This window comes from Phaenicophaeus curvirostris, chromosome 5 (assembly GCF_032191515.1).
Source record: "Phaenicophaeus curvirostris isolate KB17595 chromosome 5, BPBGC_Pcur_1.0, whole genome shotgun sequence".
NCBI lineage: Eukaryota > Metazoa > Chordata > Aves > Cuculiformes > Cuculidae > Phaenicophaeus > Phaenicophaeus curvirostris.
The window spans coordinates 64367296-64384676 of NC_091396.1; the positions used below are offsets into that span (position 1 = coordinate 64367296).

The 17381-nt window shown below is 45.9% G+C and overlaps 1 protein-coding gene across 1 annotated transcript; it reads left to right on the top strand.

Moving 5' to 3' along the window:
• Positions 1-3713: 3713 nt before the first annotated feature.
• On the top strand, positions 3714-16000 carry LOC138721637 (potassium channel subfamily K member 16-like). Its single transcript, XM_069858988.1, has 5 exons — positions 3714-4090; positions 6615-6735; positions 8936-9102; positions 11348-11516; positions 15050-16000. Exons 1-5 carry the CDS (start codon positions 3896-3898, stop codon positions 15406-15408), a joined length of 1011 nt encoding a protein of 336 aa, XP_069715089.1. The 5' UTR covers positions 3714-3895; the 3' UTR covers positions 15409-16000.
• Positions 16001-17381: the final 1381 nt, after the last annotated feature.

The following is a 17381-nucleotide window of genomic DNA, read 5'->3' on the forward strand; positions in this document are numbered from 1 at the left end:
GTTACAACAGAGAAAGAGTCATCCAATTATGAATTGTTGGTCTTTGCATAAACCAATTGTATATCAACACACTGTCCCAGAAAGGGTACAAAAAGTCTCGTGAAACCAATAAAGGTGTCCTTTTGCTCACCACTTCTACGTTTGTTGGCCGCCGCAACTGCGACTAGTTCCCACCCCCCTGCCCTGGGCAGGGACATCCCACTAGATCAGGCTGCCCAAGGCCCCATCCAACCTGGCCTTGAACACCTCCAGGGATGGGGCAGCCCCAACTACCCTTGGCAACCCGTTCCAGTGTCTCACCACTGTCACGGTGAAGAAATTCTTCCTAATGTCTAGTCTAAATCACCCCCTCTCCAGTTCATACCCGTTCCCCTTTGTCCTATCACCACAAGCCCTTAGGAACAGTCCCTCTCCGGCTTTCCTGTAGGCCCCTTTAAGTCACAGTAAGATCTCCTCGGAGCCTTCTCTGCTCCAGACTGAACAACCCCAACTCTCTCAGCCTGTCCTCGTATGGGAGGTGCTCCAGCCCTCTGACCATCTTTGTAGCCTCCTCTGGACCCGTTCCAACCGTTCCATATCCTTCTTACGTTGAGGAATGCAGAAATGGACACAGCATTCCAGATGAGGTCTCACGAGAGAGGAATAGAGGGGCAGAATCACTTCCCTCGACCTGCTGGCCTCGCTTCTTTTGATGCAGCCCAGGACATGGTTGGCCTTCTGTGCTGCGAGGGCACATTGCTGGCTCTCATCAGCCAGCACCCCAAGTCCTTCTCTGCAGGGCACCTCTCAATCACATTATCCGCCATCGTGTACTGAAATCGGGGATTGCCTCGACCCAGGTGAAGGACCTTGCACTTGGCCTTGTTAAACCTCATGAGGTTCTCACAGCCCCACTTCCCCAGCCTGTCCAGGTCCCTCTGGATGACGTCCCATCCTTCTGGTGTGGCAACTACACCACTCAGCTCAGTGTCATCTGCCACCTTGCTGAGGGTGCTCTCAATCTCGCTGTCAATATCGTTGATGATGATATTAAACAGCACCAGTCCCAGTACGGACCCCTGAGTGACACCACTTGTCACAGTTCTCTATCTGGACTTTCAGCCGTTGACCACCACTCTTTTAATATGACCATCCAACCAGTTTCTTATCCACCGAACCGTCCACCCGTGAAATCCGTATCTCTCCAAGTCAGAGAGAAGCACATTGTGGGGGACCATGTCAAAGGCTTTACGGAAGTCTAGATAAATCACATCCACTGCTCTACCCATGTCTCCTGCTGCGGTTACCCCGTCATAGAAAGCCACGAAGCTGGTCATACAGGATTTGCCCCTGGTGAAGCTGTGCTGGCTGCCATTAATCACCCCCATGTCCTCCATGTGCTTTAGCCAGCAGTGGCCCAGGTGGTCAAGAAGGCCAATGACATCTTGGCTTGGACCAGAAACGGCGTGACCAGCAGCTCCAGGGAGGTTCTTCTCCCTCTGTACTCGGCACTGGTGAGACCGCTCCTCGAATCCTGTGTTCAGTTCTGGGCCCCTTCTGCATGCTAGGGTTCTTAGTCTCAGCCACCTAGCAAAGGCAAGTGACCAGCTTCAGCATTTTCTTCACCCATGGAAATCAGCCCATTTCCTTGACAGCTGACAGGTTTTTTTTAAGATCTGCAAAGACAAATTCCTGTGGACAACTGAGAGATTTGAGGATCTCCATTGGAGGAAGCTTTAGTGTAAGCCTGGCATGAGATCGCCACATCAAACACAAAATGACCCACATCAGAAGACTGAATGTTCTGATCACAGTCATATGTAACAGACATTTATAGAAGAACCGCGTGGAAATGTAAAAAAGAGGGTTAAAAACCCTTTAACCTTTTTACCCTTTCATGGTTAAAACCCATTAAAAATAATGGTTTTAGCCCTAAGCACAGCAGGCAGTACGACCACAGTCACGTGGTAAGTCATTTTCATGGCAACTGACAACATTTTCCCTTAACCTGGACGTATTTTCAGGCCTAAGGACATGGAAGGTGTAACGATGCAGCAAAAATAGCTGATGCCACACACAGAAAAAGATGATGAGAGCCAGAAGGAGTGAGAGCACAGTTCAGCATAAGAGAACTCTGTCCCAACACGTCGTGTAAGAGGCAGGAAATGTTCCCTCCTGCCCTTTGTTATCACCTGATGTCACTACGTGGGTTTGCCAGCTAAGGACGGGGTAAATAATGCAGTCCCCAGCCCAGGGAAATGGCAGGTTACCAGTTCCCATCCTCCTCAACTTTGCCTGGCCTGGACTTGAGCCCCAGGTGGAGAAGTGGTAACTGCTTGAGGGCTGGATCAGCTGTTTTCCCACAGCTGAAAACTACAGGGACGAGGTTTTACATCCATGTCTTCAGAAACTTCTTGAGGAAAAAGTGACATTGCACAGATCTGTCAGTCCACCTGGCTGAAGGTCTGCGGGAGTGTGAGAGAAGAGCTGCCATCACCAGTGATTTGGTTTGATTAATTAGCATCTAGGTGGGTTGTATTAACTTGTATCTAGGTGGCATGTATTCAAGAACTCTCAGTGCATGGGGACAATGTGGCTGCTTCATCAGATAGATTGTCCCCAGTTTAAATCTGAGGAAGAAACAGACCTTTGACACCACAGGGCTTCCAAAGAAGTGAAAGGAAACACGCCACATCCTGTTTCTACAAGCCCTGTTCCAGTAACTCAAAAGAAAATCTTTGAACTTTAAGGGTTTGCAAAGCTACTTACTTTCATTCATAGCTTTCCTGTTTCCCTCTGAGGTCAAACAGGTTTATATGCGAAAGGACAACCTGCACATGACAGAGTGAAGCCATCTGCCACTTCTTGTTTGCACCAGTTCTGCAAAGCTAATCCCAGAGTCTTTGCCTTTTCATTTATTTTCAAACTCAATAGAAAAACCAAAAGCTTGAAGAGCAGAATAGGTAGCATATTTTAAATGCTCCCCCAAAGGCTGATTTGCTTCAGTTTTTCCTCATTATTAAACTTGGGCATCTGCTGAAATAACAATAAATTGTGCGTAAAGCAAATGAAAGGGTTGGGATATCTAATGTCAAGCAAGTTAATCTGAATGTTAAGAATGTCCATGGAAGAGTCAGGCTCAGATCTGCCTTGTGTCTGTTTCAGAGTCAGTATCTTTATTCAAGGACTTCACTCTAACACCCTACGAATTCGTATTGATGGCAGTCAAATTCTCACTGCAGCTGATGGGAACAATTTAGAAAACTTACGTAAGTGAGTTCCCAATGTGTAGGACCCGTCCTTCTGAAATCAGTAGAGGCTGCAGTACTGTCAGTAATACAGAATCATAGAATCACCCAGCTGCCTTTTCCCGAAGCTGCACCTAAACTCAGGGCACAAAGGGGCTTCTGGGGTCATTGGGCCTTGCCCTGGTGCCCAGTTGTCAGAGTTAACAGGGGGCAGAGGAGATAAAATAATGTTTTTCCAAGCAAGCTCCCCTGTGGGTCCGTTGCAGGCTATCCTCCCCTTCCCCAGAGACTCTAGTGCAGGAGATGGTCGTCTGCCAGCTCCTCAGATCCTGATCCACTTTTCCTGAGAACTCGGCAAGGCAGAGTTTCACAGACAAGAGGAAATCCCTAAACAGCATGCATCTCAGAGGGTGGAAAGTTCGGGGGTTGGTTATTTTTTTCTTTGCGGGGCGGAGGGAGAGGGAAGAGGTTGGGTTTGTTGTGGCTTTTTCTCTTCCAGTTTCTCCAGGGATGTATTTGACAGCTTGCTGCCCCTGTCAGCGCAGGATCCCAGTGGAAATCGGAACTGGGAGGGCTCTTTCTGCCCGGGGGAGGCTACCCAGGAGCGTGAGTGATTTACCATTTGCCACCTCTCACTCCCCGTCCCTTGCCGCGTCCTGCTGAAGGCCATGTGCAGTGGCAAGTTGCAGACGGGTTTGCTGGTGGCCGGCTACTTCATCTACCTGCTGGTGGGTGCTGCCGTTTTCCAGGCTCTAGAGAGGAGCGCTGAGAAGCAGGAGAAAATTGCAGCTGCCCAAATGAAGGAAGCTTTTCTGCACAAGTTCACCCGCCTCACAGTGCCAGAGATGGAGCAATTTATGAAGGTAAGTGCCAAGCCCACGGAAAACAATTCTCCCTCCTAGTTCCCAAGAAGAGGTTCTTTCCTACTCAGCCTTGCTGGCCATAACTTTCACTGTATTCCTGCTGATGTGGTCATTTGGATATTAGGAAACCCCAAGCCCGCTCTCTGGTCTGAGCAGGCGATTCACATCGATGGCAAATACAGCTTGAAGAGCTTGACAAAACCTTGTGAGCGAGCCCTTAATAGACCCCACCCCGCAGTGTTCTGATTCTTTGGGGTCTTGCCTCAAGGTGATTCAGTTTTTGGTGGGGTTATGCTTATCTACAGCGGGTGGTGTGGCAGGAGAAGTGGGTCTGTCAGCTCACGGGATAAGGACAAGAGGGGAAGAACTAGTATTTCTGACACAGCAGCAATCCAGCCCCTAGTTCACAAGCGCATGCAGCCTCTTCACCTTCGGGTTTTTTTGCAGGTAGGGAAGCAGAAAAAAAAAGAGGAATTTTTCAAGACAGTGAAATCTTTGTGCAAGAGTTGTGGAATGACTTTGGTTAGCTTTGATTTTCTGGGACAACAGCAAAAAAGATAGTGAGGGAGGAAGCAGGGAGAAAGACTTTCCTGGTGCAGTTTATTTTAGATTTTACCTAAAATGTTTCTGGACAAACCAGCCTGTCTTCCCAGTCCAATGTTCTCTGTTTGCTAAGGGCAGGGACAGATGGACACTGTCTGGGGGTTTACAATTATTATTATTTATTTCAACTTTTTTTAAAAAAGTAACAGCATCTAGAATGAAAATCAAGGAAAAAGGGTAGATTCTGAAAATTCATAACATGATAGATGGCCGGGGGATGTACCCAGTCAAACCTGCTGTGGCAGGGCAGTCGCAACTCAACCTGAACCATCTCTGATTCATATTCATCTAACATTATCTCGAAGACCACATTGTAAATATGCGTGTGTTCACGCATGCTGATTGGAGATGAGCGTATATGTCAGGCTGAATTCTGGCTGTGGTCACATCAAGAGTAATGCTCTGCAAATCAATGGATGTTTTCTGAATTTAAATCTGTGACACTGACCAGAATACAGCCTTAAACCTGAATTCTCTACCTATGTCATGCATACCCTGCTATAACTCACTGATTCCCTGGAGGGATCAGGGTCACAGCTCAGTGTGGCTGCGTACAGGTGGGTGATCAGGTCTCGGATCCACCACAGTCATCGCAAGGACAAACTCGAAGCCAGCCACCAGCCACCCCCTGACTTAAGCTGGTGGAATGTCTTGCTCTGCCACGTCCTAATCACAGGGGATCATTTCTTCCAAAGTGCTTAACCTAAAAGAAAGGAGGTCTTTGATCTCATTTCTCCTAATACCCACTACGGCAGTCAGCATAAACAGCGCAGAAGACTAACACTGAAAACCACTGGCTGGCTGCTGCCCAGGCTTGCAGGTAAAAGTGTGAATAGTGTCAGAGAATTGCTGAGGATAAATGAGTGGTATTCACAGGAAAGGAGCAGTAGTTTAGTTAGCCAAACCAGAGAATTAATTATAGAATGGTTTGGGTTGGAAGGGACCTTAAAGATCATCCAGTTCCAGCCCTTCTGCCACGGGCACAGGCATCTCCCACTTGACCAGGCTGCTCAAGGCTCCATCCAACCTGTCCTTGAACAATTCCAAGGATGGGGCAGCCACAGCATCCCTGGGCAACCTGGGCCAGGGCCTCATCACCTCCCCATGAAGAATTTCTTCCTAATGTCTAATCTAAATCTTCCTCCTTCCAATGTAAAGGCATTCCCCCTCATCCTCTCACTACAGGTGCTTGTAAAATGTCCCTCCCCAGATTTCCTGTAGCCCCTTCAGGTTCCGGAAGGTCACTATAAGGTCTTCCTGGAGCTTTCTCTTCTCCACGCTGAAAAACCCCAACTCTCTCAGCCTGTCCTCATACGGGAGGTGCTTCATCCCTCTGATCAACTTTATGGCCTTCTCTGGACCTGTTCCAACAGTTTCATATCCTTCTGATGTTAAGGATTCCAGAACTGGACACGGGACTCCAGGTAGAGCCTCGCGAGAGTGGGGTAGAGGGGCAGAATCCCCTCCCTCATCCTGCTGGCCACGCTGCTTCTGATATGGCCCAGGACACGGTTGGCCTTCTGCTCTGTAAGCACAAATGGCCTCAAGCTCCGCCAGGGGAGATTTAGGCTGGACATTAGGAAAAAATGTTTCACAGAAAGGGTCACTGGGCACTGGAACAGGCTGCCCAGGGAGGGGGTTGAGTCACCTTCCCTGGAGCGGTTTAAGGGACGGGTGGACGAGGTGCTAAGGGACATGGGTTAGTGTTTGATAGGAATGGTTGGACTCGATGATCCGGTGGGTGTCTTCCAACCTGGTTATTCTATGATTCTATGATTCTCATTGATCAGTGCCCCAAGTCTTCCACAGGGCTGCTCGCAATCATGTTATCCCCCATCCTGAATTGAAATACGCTGCTCTCTTACAGCAAGCGCTTGAGAAAAGCAGCCATGTCAATACCAGACTTTGCTTTCCTTCCCAGAACTTGACCGAAGCCATTCAGAATGGAGTATACCCTGTTGGAAATAAATCACAGACTGACGACAGCAACTGGGATTTCAGTAACTCCTTCTTCTTTGCAGGCACGGTTGTGTCCACAATAGGTAGGTCGAATGCTTTCCATTTATGTGTATTTGTGCCTTTTTTGGATGCTTATTATTTCTGCCTGTTAGAACCAAAATGGAGAATATTTTCAAGGATAAAACTCCAGCCCTTTGTTGTCATGGACGGTAAGCAGCAATGGACTTGGTGCTGAGACCTCACCACTGCACAGCTCTTTGTGCATTATTTTGCCTTCTGAAATATCAGTGGCCTTCTGTATAATTTCCCACTTGTGTCTTCTTTTTGAGCCGTCTGTTAAAATGTTAGCTCTGATGCCAGTTGTGGGTGGGAGATAAACACTTTCCTGGTCTTTATTGTAGGATCGAACAGGTTCCGGATCCATAACTGTTGTAAAGCATCAAGGAACGCTAGGAAAGAAGTGATCTCTGCTGGGGCATGGTCACTGTCTCAAGAATCTATGCTGAGCTGTTAGTGCACATCTTGAATTAGTAAAATGCTGGAGAGCAGGGGGGGAAATGGGAAGGGGGCAAGGCAAATGCTGACATTCTTACACTACTGCTTCAAGGTGTTCTGGCTTTTTCAGGGGCCGCCTGCTCCTGACTGCCCTTCGCTTTCTTTCAAATATGTGTCTCAAAAGTGCAGGCCTGCCAAATGGAAGCATAAAATACACACTGTTGGATCCTGCTTCTCACTTTCCTGCAGTGAAAGTAAAATCTATGTTTTTGCAAAGTGAAGCTGGGGCCTCACTCCCACTCCACCCGAGGCTCCACTGATCTGTGAGTGTGATATGTCACAAGGGCCCCAGTGGTATCCCAGAATCAGAGCAAGTGTGTAGGTGTTGCACGACCCCATGTGGAGACCTCCTGCTGTAGAAGAAAAGCTTCTGCCCCACCACATTGATGACAAATGTTCCATGGTTACAACATTCACATCTTGGTAAAGTTTCCCTGGTTTGTCAGCACCCTGCTACCAGCCAATCCATTCCTCACCAACACCTCTACCATTGTATTTTTTTATTACAGCCAGACAAATCAGTCACTCCCCATCAAATTTGCTTCCCTAGTGAAAGCAGAAAGGCTGTCCCAGGAAAAAGTGTAATTTTCATAGAATCATAGAATAACCAGGTTGGAAGAGACCCACCGGATCATCCAGTCCAACCATTCCTATCACACACTAAACCATGCCCCTTAGCACCACGTCCACCCGTGCCTTAAACACCTCCAGGGAAGGTGAATCAACCACCTCCCTGGGCAACCTGTTTACCCGTGCCTTCGCCACAGAGGTCTGTTGTGAAGGTACATCAGCTATTGCAGTCCTCTTCACCAGCTTTTGTCATGGAAATGGAATAGTTCTGTGACACGTGCACAAGACAGGTCAAGTGTTTGGGGGTCTAGTAGCCAATAATCACTCAGTTGTTTTATTTGTCTTTCCCAGAAAGAAAACTTTGCATTTTCCAAATAATGGATGTCTTGAGATGATCAGTGCTTGGGAAAGTGCCTTTTCTCAAGGTCACAGACAGAGTAAGGATATACATAAAGTACAAGACTCTTGCACTCAGTGATTCAACTCCTGAAGTCTAAGAGGAACAAAGTCTCCAGTCCATTTAAGGACATGTTTCGAATTCTGCAGCTGCTGTTCACTACTTAGATAAAATCTCTTTTAGTAGAAGTTTAAGAGAAATATCTCTCTGGCATGAATAAATCATCCACCAGTATGGTTTGAACTAATTAGCACTGTCTATTCTAATGCAGACGGCACTGCCTTCAGGACTGGAGCCAGTATCTGGACATATCAGCTTACTGGCATTTAACCAGAGGAGGTCACTAACATCCAGGCAGATCGCCAAGAACCAAGAGATGGTTATATGCAGTTATGATGTGGCAAAACCCCTGGGACTCCAGCCTTGATGTATTCCAGGTCCCCAAACCTCTTATTTCTGTCTTTCTATGTATTCGACACAGAACAGAGCATGTTTTCTGTAACTGCTTTTAGATTGTGCTTTCATACCCAATAAGCCTGCATTGGGGGTGCACAATGTTTTCTGCATCCTCCAAAACCTGCAGGGCAAATCACCTCATTTACTTCCTGTTTTCTTTCGGAGAAAAAAGAGTGTATGTGGACTGAGAAGTTCTAGCCAACTCTCTTGGGGTCAAAGGCAGGCCAGGCTGGGGTAGGTGTGAATGAAACCATGGGCTAATCCAGTTCTTCGGAATATCTCCTCTCACCCATCTTTTTTCACAGGCTATGGCACACTACGTCCTAAAACTGCTGGGGGCCAGATCTTCTGTGTCTTCTTTGCTTTGTTTGGAATCCCTCTGAATATTGTTTTTCTGCACCGTGTTGGTAAGATGCTCTCACTGCTGTGTAAAAAGCTGGGGAAATTCCTACACGAGAAAGGAATGAGAAAGGTAATTGGTTTTACTTACTCAGGAACAGTTATACGTTCATTTCTAGGATTTTTTTCTCAAGATATATGCTGGCATTGTCCTCTGTTGTATTTGTCTCGTGCTGTGTTAGGCATTGTGCTAGGAGAGAGAAAGAGACGTTCCTCACTTGCAGAGCTAAGCAAAGAAATCATAGAGGAGATATTCAGAGAAAGGGATATATTCTGTCTGCCCAATCTAAATGGCAGACATCCAGCCCCCTTCAGCAATCAACAGCGAGATTGGGCACTTCATCCCACTTCTCTAGACACCTATTTCAGGCGCTAACACTCTAGGGAAGTATCTGTCTCCCTTTACAGTCAGTAAAGAGAGAAATGATTAAGCATTTCATCTTGAGACGGCAAAAAGCAAATGCACTGTAAAAAGTAGGTGAACTGTAGGGGCTTCAATGGATATTGACTCAATTCCTAGTGTATCATCCCTCCTTATTCATTATGCAGTTCTTTAATCCCCCTCCTCCCTTGACTTTGACAGAAAGGAAACATTAGGCTGAAGTTGCCCATCTGAGACCAGTTGCTGAAAGGTGAGGAGGCACCTGTAAAGGGCTAGAGACAGGATGTGTCTTACCTGGTTATGCCCTGAGTTATTTGCAGGTCCTTCCCTTCTCTCACTGCTACTGAGAAAGTGAGAACAGCTTTTCTCTGCCTCCTACTGTAATTCCCTTTCAGAACAATGTATGAATCATAGAATCACAGAATCACCAGGCTGGAAAAGACCCACCAGATCATCCAGTCCAACCATTCCCATCAATCACTAAACCATGCCCCTCAGCAACTCATCCACCCGTCCCTTAAACACCTCCAGGGAAGGTGAATCAACCACCTCCCTGGGCAGCCTCTGACAGCGCCCAATGACCCTTTCCGTGAAAATTTATTTCATAATGTTCAGCCTGAACCTCCCCTGGCCATTCCCCCTCGTCCTGTCCCCTGTCACTTGGGAGAAGAGGCCAGCACCCTCCTCTCTCAACCTCCTTTCAGGTAGCTGTAGAGAGCAATGAGGTCTCCCCTCAGCCTCTTCTTCTCCAGGCTAAACACCCCCAGCTCTCTCAGCCGTTCCTCACAAGGCCTGTTCTCCAGCCCCTTCACCAGCTTTGTTGCTCTTCTCTGGACTCGCTCCAGAGCCTCAACATCCTTCTTGTGGTGAGGGTCCAGAACTGAACACAGGATTCGAGGAGCGGTCTCACCAGTGCCGAGTCCAGGGGCAGAATAACCTCCCTGGACCTACATGCTGCAATGCTACAGACACCCTGTTCAAATTGTTTTATGTCTGGGAAACTGAAATAGAACACAAGGCTTGATCGGATATAGACTAAAGCACATGCACAGTGCATGAAGGCACAAACAACCAACAGTTGCCACTAATTTCCAGACAATCCAGACTTCTAAAATTCAATACATAGATAATACAGAATCATAGAATGGTTTGAGTTGGAAGGGACCTTAAAGATCATCCAGTTCCACTGCCCTTGCTCTGGGCAGGGACGTTTTCCACTAGAGCAGCTTGCTCATAGCCTCCTCCAACCTGGCCTTGAACACCTCCAGAGATGGGGCATACATGTGTCTGGAAGATAAATCTTAATATATAACAGGTCCCTTTCTCCAGCCAAGGCTTCTTCATGACTACTGAGAAGTATGATGGTTTAATAGTCATTGACCAGGCACTTCTTCGTATTTGTTAAAGGTCTTCCTATAGTAAGGTATCCACTGAGTAGGAGTCAAGTTGTGGCACTGACACAATGAAAACTAAAGTCAACAATCAAGACCCTTGGAGAGAGTATTCTCAAAAATGGCATTAATATATATAATAATATATTCAATTTTCCCTGCAAAATTTGAATGTTCTTTAGGTGCCATGCCTGAATAACTAAAAACTAAAAGTGAAGTTGTCTGATGAAAACTGGAAATAGTTTGACTCCAGTAGAAGTCATTGGATAGGAATTCCTCCTATACTCATGGTCATTGGAGGCTGACACAATCAGATAAAAGACTACATCTTCCAGGGCTACTGTGGATATGCAACATCCATAATATATAGGTTCTTCCTGCTTCACAGCAAGGCGGTACTTTTAGAGGAAGAGCACTTAATACAGGTTCCTGTAATCCTAGTAGGTATTCCTAGATAGCCACACATTATGAAGAGCCATGAGTATATATGGCCTGCTAGTGTGTCAAATCATGATTATAACTGAATTAGTTTCTTTCTTTTTCAGAAGAAGATCAAATATTTGACCCTTTTGTTCTTCTTGGCAACGGGAATCCTAGTTTTTCTATGCTTGCCATCACTGTTCTTCCAGAAAACAGAGGGTTGGTCCTACAGCGAAGGAATTTACTTTGCATTTATCACCCTCAGCACCATTGGCTTTGGAGATTATGTAGTAGGTAAGGATCATTTCAGAGAGGACACACAGCAAAGCACCAGGGTTATGACCAGGATTACCATGGGTTGACTGCACAGGCCACCAACGTACTGCAGAGACGAATCTTCTCTCTGAGTCTTTGACTAGTCTTTGCCTTTTACAGTTCCAAGGGAAATACTGATTTCCCTGGGATTGCATGTGCTGACAAAAGCACAAAATTGTCTAAATATAATGAAATCGGCTTCTTTGGGATGCGAAGAAGCCAAGTATTTTGGGGAGGGAAGGGCGAGCGTAGGGGGAGAATTCAAAGAACCTAGGAATTTCCATATACCAAAAGGGAACAGTTTGCAACTATCGTACAAAATAAGGCATGTATCCCTGCTTTAGCAACGTAAGACCTATGTTTCATGATGTGGAGTAACAAAATAAGTAGTGATGCTTCAGAAGACAAGTTTTTACACAACAGACTGAGAGGTCAAAATCTCAGTCATGGCAAACTGGGAAAATATACTCACTCCATAAGAAGTGGGGATTAAACATGGATATCACGGCAAAAGTGGCCTTTAGTTTCCTATTCATCACTGGAGGCTGCTTGTCTTCACAAGTCAGAGCTTAGGATTTACCCCAGAGGTGAACTCTTCAGTCTACACTCCAGCAAGCTGGAGTGCTTCTCGAAATGCTTCTGTGGATCTGCTGACCAAACTGCACTCTCCGTGGAATAAGCATCCAGAGGAACTCCAATATGATCACCATGAGCCAAATCAGTGTCCACAGAAGCAGCCAAACACCTGGACTCTGAAGGGAATCAAAGAATTCCCTACCACTGCCTGTCCTGCCAGCATCTTGCCAGCCTGAACTTCTCTTCGGTGGAGATACAAGATAGTTCTGGAGACGATACTTGAGCATCAGTGCTGCCCCTACAGAGAATGTGGAAGCCTCACATCCCTTTCTGATGGGCAGACATGCCCCACACAACAAACTCAAGACTCTCAAGCCTTGCAGAGATGCAAGAGGGACCTTGGAGACATGCTGGCAGCCCTGCTGTGTGTTTGAAAGATTTCTTATGTCAGGCTGAGGACTTTGGCAGAGGGTGTCCACAAGTTTTTCCAGATGTTTTCTGATGTTCCCTGCTGGCGTTGGTTTCTCTGAGTCTGCTAAAGAGACTGGCTAGTGCTTTGATGATCCAGTTGACATCTTGATTTATTGCATGAGTTTAGTTATCATAACAATCTTGTAGCCTGGCTGATTGTTAATTCATGCAAAGGCAATGAGTTAATTAGGCCACGTTTCCCAAGGTGATCCCAGCTAGCTAACTGCTCCCTCTTGCTACAAAGCACAGGAAGCCAATGTCCCCTGAAATTTCCCTTTTCACATAACACAGAGAAAGATTCCTTGTCACCAACAGTGGTTGAGCAGCATTGCCATGAATGACACAGAACTTGGGCACCAGCAAGGAATCTGTATCACACAACAGTTTTGTCTTTGATGTTTTCTTCATCCAGGGGCACTGCAGTGGAGGACAACAGGGCACAGACATTTCTTTCCTAACAATCTGTAGGACTGATAACCCTGGCCTGTGTGACACTGTGAACCCCAACCTTCAGTGACACGGAATACAGGAAGGTGAAAAGCGGCTAATGCCGTGCAGGAAAAAAATTGGACATCAAGCTGGTGCATTCTCTTCCCTTGTCCAAATTACAAGTGTGTTTTGTGATAATAAGAGGAAGTCACAGCCTGAAAACCACAACCTCCATAGCACTTTCCTCCTTTGCAGTTGTATTCTTTTACAAATTGGTTTAAAAATAATAATTATACGGGCCTCCTGGTTCTGTGAATTCCTCTTCATTAAGATGACTTAACTGGAGCTGAAATATTTTTCCCTGCAGTATTTTTCTCAATCAACCGTAAACAACAGTGATAACATGATCACAGGTTTAACGCCTCACACCTTCACAATGAAACAAGCAGAATCAATGACTGCTCTGAGAATTATGCATTTATAATTGATTACAGATGATAAATGGGTTTGGGCTGTCCAAGTGGAACAGAACAGGTTTGAGTTTATTTGCATTTTAGTGATTCAAAACTGGATTGTAGCTGTCGTACCTCAAACATGAGACAAAGTCTATTTTGGGTAGGGAGAAATCCTAGAAAGACGACAGAGTCTGGATTTAACTGCTTGTAATACAGGTACAAATCGGTGATACTTCTAGAGTGAAAATGCCCTTGGGCTGTTGACAAAATTTATGCCCTGCTGAAGTCCAGTTATGAGTTATCGTCAGAAGGATAATAATAGTTGCTTTGCTAACCCCATATCATGAACTTCAGATAAGAGTACAAAATGAAATGCTTTGTAGCAAGACTGCTATCGTGTCTACCAACTCAGCCCCAGTAAAAGAAAAAGAAATAGCTGCTGGATATCTAGCCATGAGGACAAACCATTCCACTCCTGCCCCATTTCCAGCACCCTTGCAGCATGAAGTACAAAGATCCTGCACATTGATCTATGAGCACAGAGCATTGCAGGACTTGAAAAGAGTTCTCAGCATCCTGGATCCTTCTGGGCATCTTCACAATGGGAAATGATCCCCCAGTTTTGTGGCGATCTCCCAGTCCATGCACGTTGCTCTGCTATCTGCTGCCTGTGGTCACCCTTGACAGTGACTTACAGCACTCGGTAGGTAATATCAGCAAGTTTTCCTGCAGGTGCCAGGTCTATATTGACTGTATCACATGATAAAGTGGGACTAACTGCAGTAGGAGCAAATGCTTTCTGTATGTTGGTAGTGGATTGCTGACGTCTGATGAAACAAACAAAATGACCCGTGCAGAAAAGCAGGTGTGAGATACTGGCTGATGCCAAGAGGTTTGGATTGCATCAAATAAGCCTCAGTGCACTGCTTTCCAACACAGAAAGCTGCGTTCTTGGCACGTGTCAGTTAGTTGATCAGTCACCCATTTTTTTAACGGAGTAAGCTCCTGAAGCCATTCAAAAGTACAGTAGAAATTGCAACCACTCTCTTTGTATGATCAAGAGTACCTAGCATCTAAAGCAACTATTTATTGGGTTATTATCACACGTAATAGAAGCACATAGAACTTCAATGACCTAGGTGGTACCAGTCGTGTGGTTATGGTGGCTCACTGTGCTCTGCTTTTTGTGCCTAGGGGGTCTGGAAATACTTTCAAGATAAGACAATACAATTTTATACCACCTTCCACGTCATTGCATTTACCTGTAAATGCAGAGGTTGAATTGAGACTGGTGCACTATAAATGGAAAAAACATATCCTTGCTCTGCTGCTAATTCACCTCTATCCCAGTGTATCTTTTTGACACACATGTTTGTGCTCTCATATATCAGTTTATTGCAACAAGAGACTTGCCCAGCCTTAACCTAATGCTGGGGAGGTGAGAGAGGCAACTACAATGGAAAAGTCCCCTTCAAGTACTCAACATAAAACCCATGAATGAATCCATTAGGCTGCCTTACTTTATGGAGGCAAAGCAATTTTAACTTGTTCATTTTCTTCTTTCTCACCCCTAATCTGCAGGTAAACAGCCTGATAGGAATTATTTTTCCTACTACCGAACCCTTGTGGCCGTTTGGATTATTTTTGGTCTAGCCTGGATCGCTCTCCTATTTAATTTATTGACAACGGTACTAGAAGATACGGAAAAAATAATTGTCAAGGATCTCCATCAAATTGGAAAGGGGAGTGAGGACAATGAGGCATGCCAACAAGGAAGGTGCTGGCCTGCTCAGTTTATTCCAGAAGAAGAACCACTGCCACCACAGGCTGGAGGGGATGCACAGAAAATGGAGTCATTAGCAGAAGATTCTGAGCACACAAAAAATGAAAAAGTTGTTTTTTCTTATAACAAATCTATTGCCAAAACAGATGAAAATTGAATTTTTCATTGGAGAGTTGCTGGTGAATTATTCTAAAGAAATTCCTGTGGAAATAAAATTTCTCCTACCTGTTGCTGAGATATGACCCTTCAGAACTCAAGACTTACAGTTACACAAAGCCTGAATATTAATGGTAAGAAATTTGCTCCTCAGTTTGCAGCCAGGCTGTGCTGATAACCTGAGAAGGCTTTTTTTTGAGGTGCATCCACAAAAATGCAGACGAGGGGGATGGTAGAGCTTGCTTGTTCTATTTGCACTTTGCTGCTTGCAAGAAACCACATTTCTTCCAGGAACTGAAATGCACAAGCTTTTCTGAGGCATTGCATAGCACCTTTGGAAGAGGAAATAAGTGTATATAACTTCATAGATGCCTGCTTTGAGCCATCATATTGTATAAGCTATTACGACCTGAAAGACACATTTAAATGTCAAGAGCTGGGCTCAGTTCAGAGACTCTTGAAGCCTCTAACGGACAGGGTTAGAAAAAGGTTAGCGTATTAGAAATGTTTAATTCTACATCTTCCTGTTTTATACTAAGATGAATAAAGGCAATTTCATCTCTTACGCTTGTGTCTTTGAAGAAGCTTTCTGATGGTGTTTGAAAAGAACACATAAGCCACGTTTTTAATTCAAATGTTCTAATATTTCTATTCTACAAGCTTTTGATAAGAACAGAGACTGGCTTGAATGGAGGAGTCCTCACCACATTGGTGCCTTGCTGCTATGTTTGTGTTCCATAGGAGCTATGAAGTCATTTTAAAGTGATTCTAGTGCGTGTTAAGGTAGCTTTCCAAGTGCAAATGTTGTCTGAACAGTGCAGCCTTACCTTCAAGCAGGTACAAAAAGGTTGTCGAATCTAGGTACAGTGTTTCAGATGTACCGCCTGGCACACAGGATGAAGACCTTGGCATTTAAAGACTTGTTCTATGCATCCAGTGCCTCGTGTGTGTCAAAAATGCACAAAAAGCCTACCCTGAAGTGGTGTCAAAGCAGCTGTGGTGGAGGTGGAAAGTCTCATGGGTCTATGTAGTCGCACTACAAGTCAATCTAGTCCAATAACTCTGCTGAGCATGGGGAGCTTTAACAGGCCACGGCAACAGCGGCATGAAAGATGCGACCACTCCAGCAGAAGGAAGGAGTGAAGCACACACATGCGCTGCCAAGGTCTTTTGGTCACCACTGAGTCAGTCCCACTGGAGGTGCGATTGGCAGATCCCACGGACAAATTCGAACCGGACCATGATCTCTGGACTTTGGCAGGGTGGCAAAGCTGAAGCCTGGCCTGAGAGCAGGCGCTGTGGCTCAAATTCCTCGCTGTGCAAGCACGACTCAGCAATACCCATCACGGTGCTATACTGGGCACTGGCATCTCCACAGGGTTAAGTTCCGGCCAAAGCATTCCCCCACCTCGGATAAAATGTCTTTGTATTTCTGCAGAACACTATTCAAAGCACTGGCTGATGGCACTGCCGAAGCTTTCCTGAAGAGTTTCCCAAGCTGTGGGTGAGAAACAGAGGCACAATGGAGAACAGGTTGTGACCCAAATAGCACATTGTTGAGTCATAGAATCATAGAATAACCAGGTTGGAAGACACCCACCGGATCATCAAGTCCAACCATTCCTATCAAACACGAAACCATTCCTCTTAACACCTCATCCACCCGTGCCTTAAACACCTCCAGGGAAGGTGAATCAACCACCTCCCTGGGCAGCCTCTGACAGTGCCCAATGACCCTTTCCGTGAAAAATTTTTTTCCTAAGGTCCAGCCTAAACCTCCCCTGGCGGAGCTTGAGGCCATTCCCTCTTGTCCTGCCCTCCAACACTTGGGAGAAGAGGCAGCACCCTCCTCTCCACAACCTCCTTTCAGGTAGTTGTAGAGAGCAATGAGGTCTCCCCTCAGCCTCCTCTTCTCCAGGCTAAACACCCCCAGCTCTCTCAGCCGCTCCTCAGAAGGCCTGTTCTCCAGCCCCT

Coding starts and splice junctions, on each gene's coding strand:
- LOC138721637 (XM_069858988.1), top strand. CDS start 3,896: ATGTGCAGTGGCAAGTTGCAGACGGGTTTGCTGGTGGCCGGCTACTTC. Junction 6,736..8,935: donor CACGGTTGTGTCCACAATAG/GTAGGTCGAATG, acceptor CTTTTTTCACAG/GCTATGGCACACTACGTCCT. Junction 11,517..15,049: donor CTTTGGAGATTATGTAGTAG/GTAAGGATCATT, acceptor CCTAATCTGCAG/GTAAACAGCCTGATAGGAAT.